This window comes from Bos javanicus, chromosome 2 (assembly GCF_032452875.1).
Source record: "Bos javanicus breed banteng chromosome 2, ARS-OSU_banteng_1.0, whole genome shotgun sequence".
Taxonomy (NCBI): domain Eukaryota; kingdom Metazoa; phylum Chordata; class Mammalia; order Artiodactyla; family Bovidae; genus Bos; species Bos javanicus.
In genome coordinates, this window is record NC_083869.1 from 132,803,274 (window position 1) to 132,818,779 (window position 15,506).

At 46.7% G+C, this 15,506-nt stretch overlaps 1 protein-coding gene across 2 annotated transcripts in view; it reads right to left on the reverse strand.

Annotated features, from left to right (window-relative positions):
* Window positions 1-3,703: 3,703 nt before the first annotated feature.
* The window catches only part of OTUD3 (OTU deubiquitinase 3), a 33,811-nt gene continuing 22,008 nt past the window's right edge, over window positions 3,704-15,506 (reverse strand). The window contains exons 5-9 of one of the 2 annotated variants that reach the window (XR_009732115.1): window positions 12,078-12,209; window positions 11,302-11,398; window positions 9,573-9,757; window positions 4,154-8,692; window positions 3,704-4,034 (exon numbers count right to left, since the gene is read on the reverse strand). Coding sequence is in view for 1 of the 2 variants with exons in the window: in XM_061394756.1 (XP_061250740.1) it covers window positions 8,519-8,692; window positions 9,573-9,757; window positions 11,302-11,398; window positions 12,078-12,209 (588 nt within the window). In the remaining variant the exon portion in view is untranslated. Of the gene's footprint in view, window positions 8,693-9,572; window positions 9,758-11,301; window positions 11,399-12,077; window positions 12,210-15,506 lie in introns of both variants that reach the window. The other variant, XM_061394756.1, reaches the window with a different exon arrangement.

Sequence of the window (15,506 nt, forward strand, 5' to 3'; positions counted from 1 at the left end):
TCATACATACACTGAAATCAAAGAGCCCTGATATATGGCCAGAGCTCTGGTTTCCGCACTTGTCAAATGGAACAGTGACACTTCCCGGGCAAGCTGGTTGTAGCAAGGTTTAATAAATTAGCATGTATGAATGTACACAAAATAATGCCGAGCGCCTTATAAAGAATCCCATAAGTGAATGACAGTCGTAGTAACAATTCCTAACATTTATCACGCGCTTGGCGCTCACCAGGCACTGTTATAAATGCTGTTTCTCAGTTCTTTGAGCAAGTGAATGAATGAATGAGGCATGGGACTAAACCGAGGCTGAAAGAAAGCTCTGTCACCTGAAGGTGTCATAGCTTGCCTCTCCGATTTTGATGACAGGACTTGGATGAGTTTTGCTTTTGTTCCCACTTAGCCCCTAGCATAAGCTGTGAACCAAGTGTTCAATCAAATAACTTGCTGAATAAGTGGTTAGAAATCAAATCACATTGGAATTCCCGAGTTGAGTCCCATTATGACTTCATGGACATTTGTCTGCTTCCTCAGGGTTCTTTGTAGTCTCTGGAGAACTGAATACCGTATTAAATTTCATTCTTCCCCTCAATACACTTTCATACAAACTATGCTCCTGGCCCCTCGCTGAATGCTGGAGACAGACAAGTCTGATGTGGCCAACCTCCAGACAGACACCACCAGTCACTCTTCACTAGCGAGTGTTGTAATGGAGCCAAAATCGGGCTCTCAGAACCAAATGTTCCTCAGCCCTTCATTCTCCATCCAGTCCACCAGCCCCAGCTTCATTTCCCAGTTTGATTTCTATCACATCACTCTTCCGCCCTGAACCCTCTATGGCTCCCCATTGTCCACCAACCCCTGGCATTCAAGCTTGGTTTCATGGGCTTTTCCAGGCCTTCATCCAGCCACATGGATTTCTCTATGCTCCTCACCACTGCTAGGACAGGCCCACCTCCCTTTGCAGCTCCACAATAGCTTCCTGCAACCTAGAAGGCTCCCTCTTCATAGACTCCTCACCACGCTCACATCCGCGTGCTTGAAGGCACATCCCAAATGCTGCCTCTTCCATGTTTTTCCACTTGGAGATCTCGCCCTTCTCTGAAGGACCAAGCAATGTGTCCTTACCTTTCCTAGGAATACGTACCCATTATTTGGGCTCTCACTTTGGGTTCCTACATGGTGCGGGCAGACTGCCCTGAATTGAAATCTGTGGTCTTGGACCCATCATTTATTCCCTCCTGTGTAAGATGGGGACAGGACCATCAACCTCACCAGGTGGTTTTGAGGTTTAAGTGAGACAACTTATCCAAAGTGCCTAGAGCCTCAGAGAGCTCCATCTGCACTAGGTCACTTTGCGTTTTTGTCTCCCCTGTCGAATCCATCACACGACAGATGCTAAGTATGTGTTCAACTGAATCCACAGATACATGATCATGGTGATTTTACGGAAGTGGCATCATACACATGATAAATACTGTACTAATTTACTTGAACAGCCCCTTGGCTCACTACTCTGAGTGCTCATTTATCTTCAGTGGACATGTGTTTGGAAATCATTAACCTTTTGTGCCCTGAACATATGTCCTACAGAGGCAGTAAGGCAAAACTGGCTCGAGAGATGGCGTGCAGCATTTTCCTGGAGGGCCGCTACCTGTGATGTGTGCCAAGGTCAAAAATGCACACGGAGGCGGACTTGGAACATCGAGAATACGTGGTCAGGAGGGATCGGGAATGCCTGATGTTTGGAATTCATTCAGCAAGCGCAGGAATAGTCTTCTGGGAGCAAAAAGACATGTGACTAGCGTTTGAAGGAGTCCCCAGTCTGCCTCCAAATGAACTGTCCATCCTTAATAAACTCTGTCCCAAACTCATGGGACATCCCACTCTCCCACTCGAGGGGTTTATGCTGGCCCTTCGATCCTCAAAACCTCACTCCCCATTTACACCTCCTATTTCCCTTTTCATGCCTCATCTAAACGACACTTCATTCCCTTCTGAACTCACAGCCTTTTCCTATCAGAACCTCCTGTTACGGCCTGTCTTCTCTTGGGTCATAGTTATGTGTCCACTTTCACCGCTGGGCTGAAAGGTTTTCGAGGACAAGGTCCATGTCTGATTCAATGCCCAGAAATAAAGATTCCAACACAGCACAGGTTGAGTAAATGATAAACTCCTGGATGTTTGGTGAATATATTGAACAAAAGCTGACTATCTTGATATATCTAAGTCCCTCTACATAGGGAATCTCAGACAAGTTTCTCCAAGACGGAAAAGTTTTTCTGCTGCCAAACCAGAATCCATGAATCAGCAGGACTGGTCTAGATCCTATTTAACGTACAAAGTTCTAAATCACTGCATCACTGCGGGCTAAGTGCCCGCTCTGTCCAGCAGTCCAGCTAAACCCATACTGGAGCAGAGCATTTATGACAAATCTTGGTTGAATCTCAAGGCTGACATGCACTTTCTGCCCATCTGGGGAACAGGTAACTTTAATGCTGGGTTTTCCAACCCTGCTTTCTTCTAGACAACCATGACTAGTTACCAAGAGGGGACATGGGAACAGCCACTTGCCCTTCATGGCATCTCAGTCTTTGGCACCATAAACTCTCCCTCACGCGGAGTCAGCAAGGCTGCAGCCTGGAGGAAAACATAAACGACAAACTGTACTCCTCTAATTGTCCCCTGACGCCCGAGGACACTTCTGCCCTTGCAGACTCACCCAACCTCACAGGTCGCCAAGACTCCGGCAGGAAGCCCCAGGACCACCACGCAGCCCAGCAGGCAGCCCCTGGCCCCAGCCCCAGGTGAACCACTGAGGAACAGCACCAAGGAGGCCGTGGACGTTCTCCGCCTGGGGTCGGGGGACAGATCCCCACATGGGGCGGCACTCCAGTCCTAGCAGATCTTTCAGAGATTCTCAGTCGGGTGAGCAGGGTCCGGCGTCTGGGCCTCGTGGGCTCAGGAACTGGGTAGCATCTGTGCACCCCAAGGTCTCCGGGTCATGGAGGGAGGCAAACCGCATGGGGAGGACAGTGACCGAGAGGGAAGGGACGGCCTCGCCAGCTGCTGGAGTCCTCACCCACCCAGGGTGGCAGCAGAGCCCTTTCGGTGTCGAGGTACCGTGGAGCCCATCCACAGGCTGCTTGATGAGCACACAGAACAAGATCAGGCGGGAACCCAGAGGCCAAAACCAGAAAGCTGCGATGCGGCTGGCCAGACGGCAGCAACCTTGGCCTCGGGACCGGCCCCGGCGGTCTCGCCCAGGGGTCCCATCCGTCTGGCGCTCTGTGGCCGCCTGCCCCTCCCCGTCCCGAGCACCTCTTCCAGGTAACCTGTGCAGTCACTGCTGCCCACGTGTGTCTGGGGGAAGGCGATCCCTCCTGGAATGGAGTCAAACCAAGCCCCAGAGTTCTAGAGAAACCCTCAGGGCAGCCAAAAGACAGCTGCTCTGTATTTAGACAACTGCTAACTATGAGAGACCTTCTTAGACACCAGGTGGAAAGAGGAGGAGGGCCCCCCGTGTGCGCGGCCACACTCATCTGGACGGAAGCTGCAATCAGATGCTTGAGCTCAGTGAGATCCCAAACGACTGTCCACGGGCAGAACAGGCCCAGTTTCCTGCAAAGTCTCTGAGAAGGACCAGCAGGCTCTCCATCTCGTGCCGTCAAACGGCGGTCAGATAGTGACAAAGACAACTCGAAACTCTGTCTTTAAACTAGAATTTATTGGTGTACAAAACTCCATTTCGTAGATAAAGTGGCACATCTTTGCAGCTTCTATTGCACCAAGTATTGAAGATTAAAAACACAAAAAAGGAAAATATTTGGTTTTGGAAACACTGCAAATAGCCAAGTACAGTACTTTGGTAAATAAAAACAAAACGCTTCAGAGTAACACAACGCAAGCAAAGAAGGAAGAAATGAACTACAGACATCAGACAATGGTCACATTTCTCCCTGTCGAGCTCCACAGATAAGGCGAGACTTGCCAAGTCTCTGGGTCACGACCCCACGGAGGTCTTGGGTATCTCCGGACTGCAGCGAGAGCAAGTATAGTGCAATTAGGAGAAAAAGAGAAGGTGGCTGAGCCACAGGGGCTCTGGTGTTCTCCACAGACCCACCTGCCCTCCCTCGCCAAGGGGACTAACGCCCACCAGCGCTTCCCCGTTAGCACGGGGAACAGAGGTCTGCCGTCAGGCTCCCGGCTCCTCCCTTCTCACGGTGCTCACTGCTGGTGGATGCTGGAAGGGTTGCTCCGGGGAGGCCGAGGGCCATTCCCCCCAGAAGATGAACCAGGAGAGGAGCCCCAGCCGCACTCCAGCTGTGGCCGAGGGATCGGCGTGCAGGCCGAGGCCTGGGGCCACACTCAAACCCCCATCACGGACAGCTGGCAACGGTGCCCCGGTGGATGCTGAGATGGGAGCGGGAGGCTGGGCCGCCGAGCTTTTGCCCAGCGGTCGTGACTGCCCGGCGCTGCGGCACAGCGAGCACCAGTGGTTCTGGATCGAGGGACGCCCTGCTCACAGCAAGGTCACCACACACACGTTCGCGCTTTCACAGAAATTCTTCTTCACTGGCATCAGCTCCTTCTCGAGTAACTCTGCAAGGACGCTAGACAATTTAATCGAGTTACAAAGTAGTCTGAACTACGGGAGCAGGACTCTAGAAGGTAATCCCTCTGAGGAAATGGGTAAGAGCCTGAGGTTTCCACGGGGCATGTTACCCTGGACACATGGGGACAGGCAGTGGACAAGGCCCAAATCCTGCCCAGGGCCGGGTTCTGGGGGCACCTTCTGAGCTCAGTTCCGTGCACGCACTTCGTGACTGCTGCTCAGTGTCTCTGCTGCAAACCAACTGTCGGTCCCCTCTCTCGTAGGTGACGGCAGAAGATCGGCCATCATTTAAAATCGAGATCTTCAACTTAACGACATCAGTGGAAACATACAGTTTGCTTTAGAGTCAGAAAGACACACCTCGTGGAAAGTGCCGTTATCAAATCGCCTCAGAACAGCCGTCGGAGGCCCCAGAGTCTGAGCAACACTTGTTCTGAAAGCTGAGATGACGAAACAGTGAATGATGAAAACGCCAAAACAAACAAACAAAAATAAACAAAAAAACTGCATCAGACTCTGAGTCTAAAGGTTTGCCACAGATAGACAGAGCCTTGAGGTAAAAAGGTGAAGAGCTACGCGTCTACCCCAAGTGGAGCCAGAGGGCCACGGCACCGAAAGCAAGAAGCTCCCCCGTCACGCCGCCCACACCGACCCTTCTGGCCAGGCTGAGTGTGAGCCAGCCCTGACGAGGAACCCGAGTTTCCTTCAGCCGACTGCACGCTCTGGGTTGAACGTCTCACAGAGGTAACCTGACGGTGTTCCCTGTGGACCTGGTAACGCCCAGGCAGTCTAGAGAGCTTCTCAGAGTGAGAGAGACTGCACACCGAGGACAGGACTCCCACGAGGCAGGCACGGCCCTGTGCCAAGTCCTGATCCCACCTATGGAACACGGCGCGGCGCCCCCGTCGCCGGCAGAGCTCCCTGGGCGGGGAGGCGGCGCGTCAGGAACCACCCCCTCCAAGCCCGGCCCCAGCTGCCCCACAGCAGAGCTCCCACTTCACCAGCCCTCGGAATCACACGGGGTGTGGAAGTGTATTCAGAGCTTACAGGGGGAACCACAGACAAGCTCGACCCTTTGAGACTCCTTTCTGCCACAATTCTTCAGCCAGACTTCACTCCTAAAAGCATACGCTATTATTGAAAAATCCAATATACATACACAACTTCTCTCTAACATCTCCTGGTGGCAACTATATTAATTTAGAATTTCTGGTTCTATGCTGTTTTAATGCATCTACCTCTCTAGTACAAAGCTGTTGCCACTAAAATTTTATTTCTTATTTTGACCTTTAAAAAAAATCTTTTTTTAAAAAAAATTCAAGAAACTTTTATGTACAGCTTATAAGACAAGTAAGCAGCTATGGACCACCACCCCATCCCCTTTCTCCTGACCAAAGCTACGGAGATAACCCCCCAGAACAAACATCTAACAGCCTCAGAGGTTAAGAAAACGTCACTCCTCACTATGCTGTGCCCCTGAGTAACTGCACGGGCAACCGGCACTGAGCAGTCAGCCCAGGACCAGCAAACACGCCAGGCCCCCACCTGGCTGCCAATAAGGGGGTTCTCCCGAGCCTACCAAGGCCACCAGCCACCACATGGATTGCACCTACCTCATACTCTGGTGGGACAGAGGCAGTGAGGTTTACAGTTAAACCCTTAGCTAGAAGGTGTCACTACAGTTGGATACATGTACCCCATCCCTAATAATTAACATACTGAACACGGACCAATTATAACTGGAAAACTGTGAAATAGTAATAAAAGACAATTACTGAAGCCACTAGATTAGTTTTTAAAACCAGTTACTTTACCCAAGAAAAGGCGAAGCGCATCCTCAGAATTAGGTAATTCATAAATAAATGCACCCAATATTCTATAGTACCTCTTTAGCAACTTCTAAAACCCAACAGAGCCCAAGGCCACGATCTTTAGCCATGAAAATAAAGCAATCCTACTTCTGACGATGGGTCTCCCTCAGCTATTTCAGACTCCTAACTGCTTAATCGTGTGAGAGGAGCTGGTCTCCTGAATCCTCACAGTACAAACATTCAAGAAGCAGCGCCCACTCAGATGCTCGGCCACAGTGGAAAGCCAGGAGAACAGAGCCTGAAGCAGTGGTGCGCGCTCCCTTGGAGACAGCGAGGCAACAGAGACGGCTCACCTCCTCGCACTGAGCGCCAGAAGCTCTTACTCACACTCTGCAGTGTGCAAAGAAAAAACGCTCTGTCGTTTCTAAACCTGCTAGGCTCATGTACTGTACCAGCGTGTCTTGGGGGCAACCTCCAAGAGACTACTGAGGCTCCAACCATGAAAAGTTACCAAAGTCCAACACACAGAAAATTAAAACACATAATCAAAACCAAAGAAAGCAAATCACCTGCTGATAGAGACAACCCGCTGAATCCAAGGGCAGCCCACACAATGCTATGTCTATACATGTCAAAACCTTCTTGTCGTTTTCCGTTTGCCTTGGAACTCTTGTAATTTTGAAATTTGAGATGGAGGAGAAAACCAGTAGTTCACCTTTCAGTTCAGCATATATTATTTCTTCCAATACCAGGTCCTCAAAAGGCAAAACGGTCCAAGACTGGCCACTTGAAGGGTCAGTTTTAAAGCTCACATCCATCTAACTCAGTTTGAGGAACGATGCCTCCCACTGCCCAAACCCGACTATTTCAGCACTGTGCAGCCACGGCAGGGCCTCAGCCACAGTGCTTTCTCAGCCCAGCTGGTCTAACCTAAGTCCCTGACGACTTCCAGAGGGTGCTGGAGAGTTTTCCCAAGAGCAAAATCCCAATCAGGGCTTAACTAGAAAGAAGAAAGTGCAGCACTTTATGGGATTTCATTTTCACAATACTAACAAATTAAGCAACAGCTCAAGTTACTTTCCCTCTGAAGGAATCTCTCTAAATCTAGAATAGCAAGAAAGAAAAGACAGTCACTCACTTAAAATGTGAACATGAAAAACCTTAGCAAGTCTTCCAGACACTCTCTCCATACAAAACAAAAAGAACTCTTCAGACTCCTCCTATGCAAAACCTCAGACTCTCGTGATCTTTCCCTTCACAACTACGGATTCTGGACTGCATGCTTTCAGAATCCCAGACCTGTATCATAAGCAGTCATGCAACACCTTCTTACCACCAAGAAGCAAGTATCAAACACTCAGCAACACGACCAACTTTCCCGCAAGGCCCAGGCCTAGTTAACAGTCAGGCCCATTTATCATATGGCTTGAGTACAAACGAACCGGCAGTGCCTGCAATCCCATCTGAACATCACCACCAGGAAGAGAAACGCGGTTGTTTAACCGCCACCCTGACTACAGGCCACAACCTCCCTATCACATTACTTTGGAAAAACATTTCCTGAATTATTCTCTGATTAACTTGGAGTAGAAGAAAGTTAATTCTAAACATGTACCTGAGTTGGAGATCATTTATAAACTATCCTGCATATTAATGTCTGTTTGAAAATGAAACGGAAACAAAGGAAACTTGTCCTCTGAATTTCTAGCAATTAATCTAAACTACTTCATCCACAATTACAGCAAAACTCACCCCAAGTGTTAAGGAAAGATCCCAGGGTCACCAAACTCTAAATTTTCAGGACAAATAAAACCACACTTAAAAGTTTTTTGTGTTTTTTTTTTTTTTACCTAACTATCCACCCCTAAAACTCGGTATTTTAAACACAGAACATGAATGGCTTCACTGCACTTTCATTAAATAAAACACATCACTGGACAAAACTCTGAACAAAAAAGAGGCAGCTTGAAGGAAACTAACTCAGTGAGTGATTCTGTGGGTTGAGTTTTGTTCTGTAAAAGGACGGCCTTACTGGAAAGCCTGGCACACAGCCCTCCACTTTCCACTCGCTTCCCCAACTCCCAGGAGGCCAGAGTCAGATGCTGAGAGCCGCGAAGGTCTTCACCAAGGTGACCTGGGTGCTTGCGTCAGCCTCGCTTCTGTTGCTGCCCCTGTGGCTCCTGCTCTCCAGGGCTTTGTGGCGGTGCCTCTCCTCCTGTCGTTTCTTCTTCTCTAGTCGCTGCTGCTCTCGCCTCTGTTTGTTTGTGACCTGAGAGAGGAGACTGCCGTGTGAGTCAGTCCAAGTGTACACCCCCGCACCAGGCCAGCAAATATAGGCAATTCCATTCTCCTCATAAAGTAAGTCAAAGTGACCTAAAGAAACATTAACCCTAGGCCAGCTGGAGACAATGCTCAAAAATGCCACAGGATGCCTTTTTGTGTATACTGCCCCAGGGGTCCTAACAGAATCCTTACAAGCTTCCTGCATCTCAGCCCCTGCCTGTGACTTTTTACATTACGTTACATTCTAAGCTCAGAACTTCCTGGTAAAAATCTTAACAAGAGGTCCCAAATTCAGTAAAAGTCATGGCGTCATATATTGCTTTTGAGTGTTGGGCTGGGAAGGGAGAAGCACAACTTTTCTTGGAAGCATCTGACAACTTACCAGAAGATCTTAAAAAGATTCACATTTCCATGCCCTTTAACCTGTTAATTCTTCTTCTGGGACTCTAGCCAAGTGAATAATGCAATATACAAAGATTTATACACAAGGTGTTCGCTAAAGATGACAGCATTTACAACAAATGGGATGCAATCACATGATCAGCCAAGAAAGCCACCCACACGCGGTGACATTAGGCAGGAGGAGGAGCCGATCTGTGTGTACAGAGCAGGAACTCAGAGTATACTTCCTTCCGTGCGTCACTGCAAAGTCCAACCGGGACAAGTGGGGTCTTCATTCCGCTTCATCATATACCCCCAGGCACTCCCCGTACTTCCTACAGTAACCACTTTATAAATCAAAATAAAATCACACACGAATGCGAGCTCCAAGTTCCCGCCACAGCTGCCAAATTACAGAGCCCCGACTGAGTGACTTCACTCACTCACTCACTCACCATTTACCCCGGCAACCCCAGCACGCCTACCTTTGGGAGCTGGTTTTTATTTGCTGTGTTTTCTTCAGCAGGGCTGGCCCGCGCCTTACTGCTTTCGGTCCTGCCTTCATTTACACCCTGATTTCCGAAGATTCTGGTGCCACTGCCACCCTCTTCCCATAAAGGACCGCACTGCGTCAGCACTCCACCACTGGGCTCAAGCTTCTCCTCTGCATCTTTCAGAGAAAGACGGTTTGTTAAACTGAAAATCTAAGATAGTTACACACCATGACAAATGTTAAAAGACTCAAAGTACCTGGCTCCCTATATCACTGTCATTCGGAGAGCAAGTTTCCTTGAGGCAAAATTCCAGTATCAAGTCAATACAGTGGGGAACATAAGGAAAAAATTATTGGTAAAATTTGGAAGAGAAATTTTATAATAACCCATTGACCAATCCTCTCATCAGCTTCCTACCAGCTGAGTGCTTTATCAGTTTAAACCACTTTTTAACATGAATTTTTAGGGAGAAATCTTTCATTTGTACCCCTAAAACAGAAAGGAAATAAGCTCTAAAACTGTGCTCTCCAATACAGTGGCTACTAGCCACATGTGGCTGTTTAAATTAAAAATAAAGTTAAATGAAATTTTAAGTTTAGTTCCTCAGCCTCACTTAGCCCCCTCACTTAGCCTACCCACACGGGGTAGCACAGACTCTGTTTGGCGCTGCTTTAAAATCACACGATCAGCTTTCTAAGAAGGTACAACAAACATATAAGGAGGATAATAAAATACCCAATCAGAAAAGTATTAATATAATGCCAGGAACAGTATCTGGCATAAAATGTCTGGCAATGAATACTGAAATCATTCAAAAAATAAATAACTTGCAAAAACAGATATTAACATTTTTTTCCTTCCTCTGAATCATACAATTAAACTCAGTTTAAGCAAAGAAAAATTCTGAATCATCACCAGTTGACTGATGCTAATAATGTAAATATTTCCATTAGAAAAGTAATTTTTCTCTCCATTCCACTTCAGTTATCATTCTGGTATTATAACGGAATCTTCTTTCTAAAAGGATAAGTCTTCCCTGACACTGTCCACTCGTCCAAAACTGGCTAGGTGGCCTTCACATGCGCGCCCTAGCACCCTGTACCCCAACTTCATTACATATGATTACGCCAATTTACTTACCTGCCTCCACCTTGCCCCTCCACCCCCAGACTACACGCTTCCTGATGCAGAGCTAGCACCCAGGAAAAATCGCCTGCACACACAAGGTGCTCAATAAACAACTGCTAAATGAATAAATGACAATACAGTTAACTACCTGCCACGTGATTAAAAGTGAAAAATTGATCCCATCAATGCACCGCATGGAATCTAAAAAAACGGCACTGATGAGCCTAGTTACAGGGAGGAACAGAGACAGAGACACAGAGAACCGACCTGTGGAAAGGAGCTGAGAGAGTGACACTGACATATGCACACCACCCCGTGTAGACAGGGCCAGCGGGAAGCTCCGCGCAGCACAGCGAGCTCAGCCTGGTGGCCTATGATGACCTATGACCTGGGGGGGACTGCGGAGGGGAGGCCCCACAGGGAAGGATATATGCGTACTTAAGAGTTTATTCATGCTGTTGTGCAGCAGACCCCAGCACAACATTATAAGGCGATTGTTCTCCAATTATTAATAAAAATATTAAAATTAAATATTTGAAAAATCACCAACATAATCATCTTGAAAGCTTAGGAATATCAATCACAGACTTACTATTTCTTCTCCCCGGGTTCATCTGCAGCATGGCAATGATCGCAGATTCAATATTATAATTTTCAGCTTCTAGGTTCTGAACTATCAAACTAAAATCCTATGAAAGAAACAAAGAACACATCGGAACCTGGGTGTACTTTCCTATCCATCTCTACGTCAACAATTTGATGCACAAAATGATGCAACTGAGGCAAGGTTTCAAGACTTTCTATCTAGAAAATGTCTTAATATTCTCAGTAAGGTGAACACCTGAAATAACTGTTTAATAAAGTGAATTCGTATAAAAGTGCACTAGTCAGAAAATAATAAATCCACATACTTTCTTAGGATTTTGAACAATACTGGGTAAACTGGAGAAAACAAGACAGAAACGAATAAACAGCTCTCAGTAAGTCACACTACATAACTAAATCAAACTACAAACATCATGGGCCTGCTTTGGCTCACCAGGTGTTGGTATGCTAGAGTGAGGCCGTAACAGTGTGGCAGTTTCTCAAAAAGTTAAACCTGTACCGACCGGTTTTCAACAATGCCTGTCTATAAACCTGGGATCCCCAACCTCCAGGCCACGGACCAGTCCCTCCTATCAGATCGGCGGTGGCGTTAGATTAGAAATAAAGTGCACGGTAAATGTAATGAACTTGAATCATCCCAAAACCACCATCCCCCAGGTCCCCTTGATCTGTGGAAAAACTGTCTTCCACGAAACCACTTCCTGGTGCCAAAAAGGTCAGGGACCGCTGCTAAATCACAGTTACCACACGACAAATACTAACAGAACACCCAGTTGCGTTGCAGACTTTCTGGACAGCATCTTCTACTTCATCTCGCAGGTCATCCTCAGAGTCGACTCCCTTTGCCTTGCTCTTCTCTCTTTTATTTGATTCATCTTGATGAAGCATCTGAAACTAAAGGACGCAGAAAGAGTGATAATCATGGAACTCTAGCAACTTATGTTCAGAATTTTGAATACAGGAAAATACTCCATCTTCTCAAAACATTCAAATATATGAAAAAACATTCAGAAACCATCTTAAAGGAACAGAAAGCACGAAGCTACATTTCATGCACACACTGAGACTCCAGGCCACGGCTTGAAGTGTTAAGAGGAAAGGCCCAGGGACTTCCCTGTTGGTCCTGTGGCGAAGACCCCACATCCTAAATGCAGCAGGCCCAGGTCTGACCCGTCAGGGAACTAGCTCCCACACGCCACACAGAGTTCACAGCCACAACTGAAGCTCCTGCAAGGCGCGGTGAAGATCAAACGCCCCAGGTGCCACAGCGAAGACCTGGCACAAATAAAGCTTTTTTTTTTTTTTAAAGAAGGCCTAAGATATGGGATAAACTGTTCAGTAAAAATGGCATTACTACTACTAAGTCACTTCAGTCGGGTCTGACTCTGCGCGATCCAATGGACGGCAGCCCACCAGGCTCCCCCACCCCTGGGATTCTCCAGGCAAGAACACTGGAGTGGGTTGCCATTTCTTTCTCCAATGCATGAAAGTGAAGTAGCTCAGTCGTGTCCGACTCTTTGCGACCCCATGGACTGCAGCCTACCAGGCTCCTCCGTCCATGGGATTTTCCAGGCAAGAGTACTGGAGTGGGGTGCCATTGCCTTCTCTAAAAATGGCATTAGAGACCAACATTTTGGCAATGACTGCTGACTCGGGCAGCACATACTTGTCTCAGCTGGATTCTAGAACTGTGGGCCTAGTAACAGAATCAGTCTTCTACGTGAGCACCCAATGAGCTCTTTCAGCAGGACAGCTCACCTTGCAGAGACACACACCCGACTCTCACCTGCTTCCCTAGGCTCTACTGGCTCAGCAAGCTGTGTGCTGGAGCTCCTGTCCAGAGCAGATCATCACAGGTGAGCGTGAGTCTGCCAACTTCCCGTACTACCACCACACTCATGGGAACCTGTAGTCCCAATTCTAAAGCCACCAAGGGCCACTCACTTGGTGTCCACAGGACTTTATGACCTAAGCCCATTTCAGAAAAGCTAAAGTCATCCGTCCGTGGCTTCCGACCACTTTCTCCCTCTGCTTGCTACTAATGCAGCGAGTGGAACATAAGCAAGGACACTTTCGCTTTCTGCCAATAAAAGGCAAGTGGGAGCCAGCGACGGGCAGTATATTCCATAGAATGTATAATAAAAAGCAAAACCTATTCTAAAACTTTACCCTAACAGTTTGGCTATGTGTATCAGGATTCTTTGAAATTTATCCAAGGAAATAATATCACAGATAGAAAGGATTTATGTAAAAGTGCTCATCCCACTGCCACGAAGGGTGGTGAATAACTGCCAACAACTACAGGTTTCTGAGCGTGGGTGTAGTTAAATTACCCACAGAATGGAGCTTCATTCCCACTCAAGTAAGGAACACAATAAGGAGCTTCACCACCACCGTGGTTATTTAACAACGTCTTGGAGAACAGCAATGCAATTAGCCCCCCAGTAAAGAAAAATTAGAAGTATAAAACTGAAAAGGAAGAAAAGTTATCACTATTTGCAGATAATTCTACACCTTTAAGAGAGACAGAAAACAAAACAAAAAAAACTACTTCAAACAAAAAGAATTCTGGAAAGTCATATAAGAATCTAGTGTCCAGAGTATATAAAGAGCTTTTTAGAATTCAACAACCAAATCACAAAAAGTGCAATTAAAACACGTGCAAAGGACTTGAACAGACATCTCTTCAAAGATAAACAAATGGCAAACAAGCACATGAAAAGATGCTGAATATCGTTAATCACACGGAATGAAAATCAAAACCACAAGATGCCACTTCACATCTTGTAGGCTGGCCGCAGTTTTAACAAGAAAGAAGGAAACATAACAAGTGCTGTGAGGATGGAGAGAAAGTGAAGCCCTGCGTACTCCGCTGGTGGGGACGTGAAACAGAGCAGCTATGCACTGCGGAGAACAGCACGGTAGTTTCCCAGAAAGCTAAAGGCAGAGTCAGCACAGGGCCCAGCGCGTCACTCCCACAGCCAGCTGACAGACCTGGACCGCACAGGTGCGCTCACACAGACGCTCCCAGGGGCCAAGGCCTTAGTGCTGCGCAATTCAGCACTGGCCAAACCTAAGTGCAGAACTGCAGACACAGAAGCTCAGATCTGCAAGTGAATCTGTACGTTACACTCAGATTTTCAGCTGTGCATCACTGGTACCCCTGACCCCTTGTTCAAAGGTCACTGTACTCCCAAAACGTTGAGAACAGGTACGCAAACAAACACTACACCCAAATAACCACAGCAGCGCTATTCACAGCAGCCAAAGAACAGAAACCACTCAAATGCCCATCAACAGATGAAACGGTAAACAAAGCGTGGTGTATCAATAAAACGGGAGTACTGCTCGACCCTGCAAAGGAACTAAGTAATGGGATGTGCAGTGACGTGGATGAACCTAGAAACATCACGCTGAGGAAAGCCAGACCTGAAAAGCCACACAGAGTGTGATTCCATTTATAAAAAATGTCCAGAAAAAGTAAAACCAGAGACAGAAAGTAGACTGGTGGGGGCTGGGGCTGAAAAGCAATGGGCAGTAACTGCTTAATGGGCACCAGGCTTTCTTGTGGGGTGTTGAAAATTATTTGGAACTGGATAGAGGAAGTGTTTATTCAGCTTTGTGGGTGTATTCAGTGCCAATGAACTGTACACATGAAAATGGTGAATTTTACGTTATGTGAACTTTACCTCAATTAAAAAGAAAACTCTGTAGGCTAGCTGAGTATATCCATAACTAATATTTTGTTATCAAATTTCATATCTACAAATGTAAAGGGAAAAAAGACCCTTTCCTTACAAAAGGGACGGAAAACACAAAACATGTAAGAGTAAGATCAGCAAAAAATGGGATAGATCTATATGAAAAAACGCTCCTGCAGATAACTGAAAACAGTCGATTAAACAAATAAAAAGATCACCAGGTTCCCGGCTAGGAAGATCCAATATCATACAGATGTCAGTGTCTGCTTGTTTGTTAATTTAACGAGATTACAATGAAAGGAAATACTACCAGGACTTTTTAGCTAGACAAACTTATTCTAACAGTCATATATATAAAACAAAAAAGCAAAAATATACAGGCAACCATAAAAAAAGAAAATAATGATGGGTGAAAAATTCTACTAGATTTTAAAATATACTTTCTTAATTAAAACAATGAACACATGAACATCTGAACAGAAAAAAACAG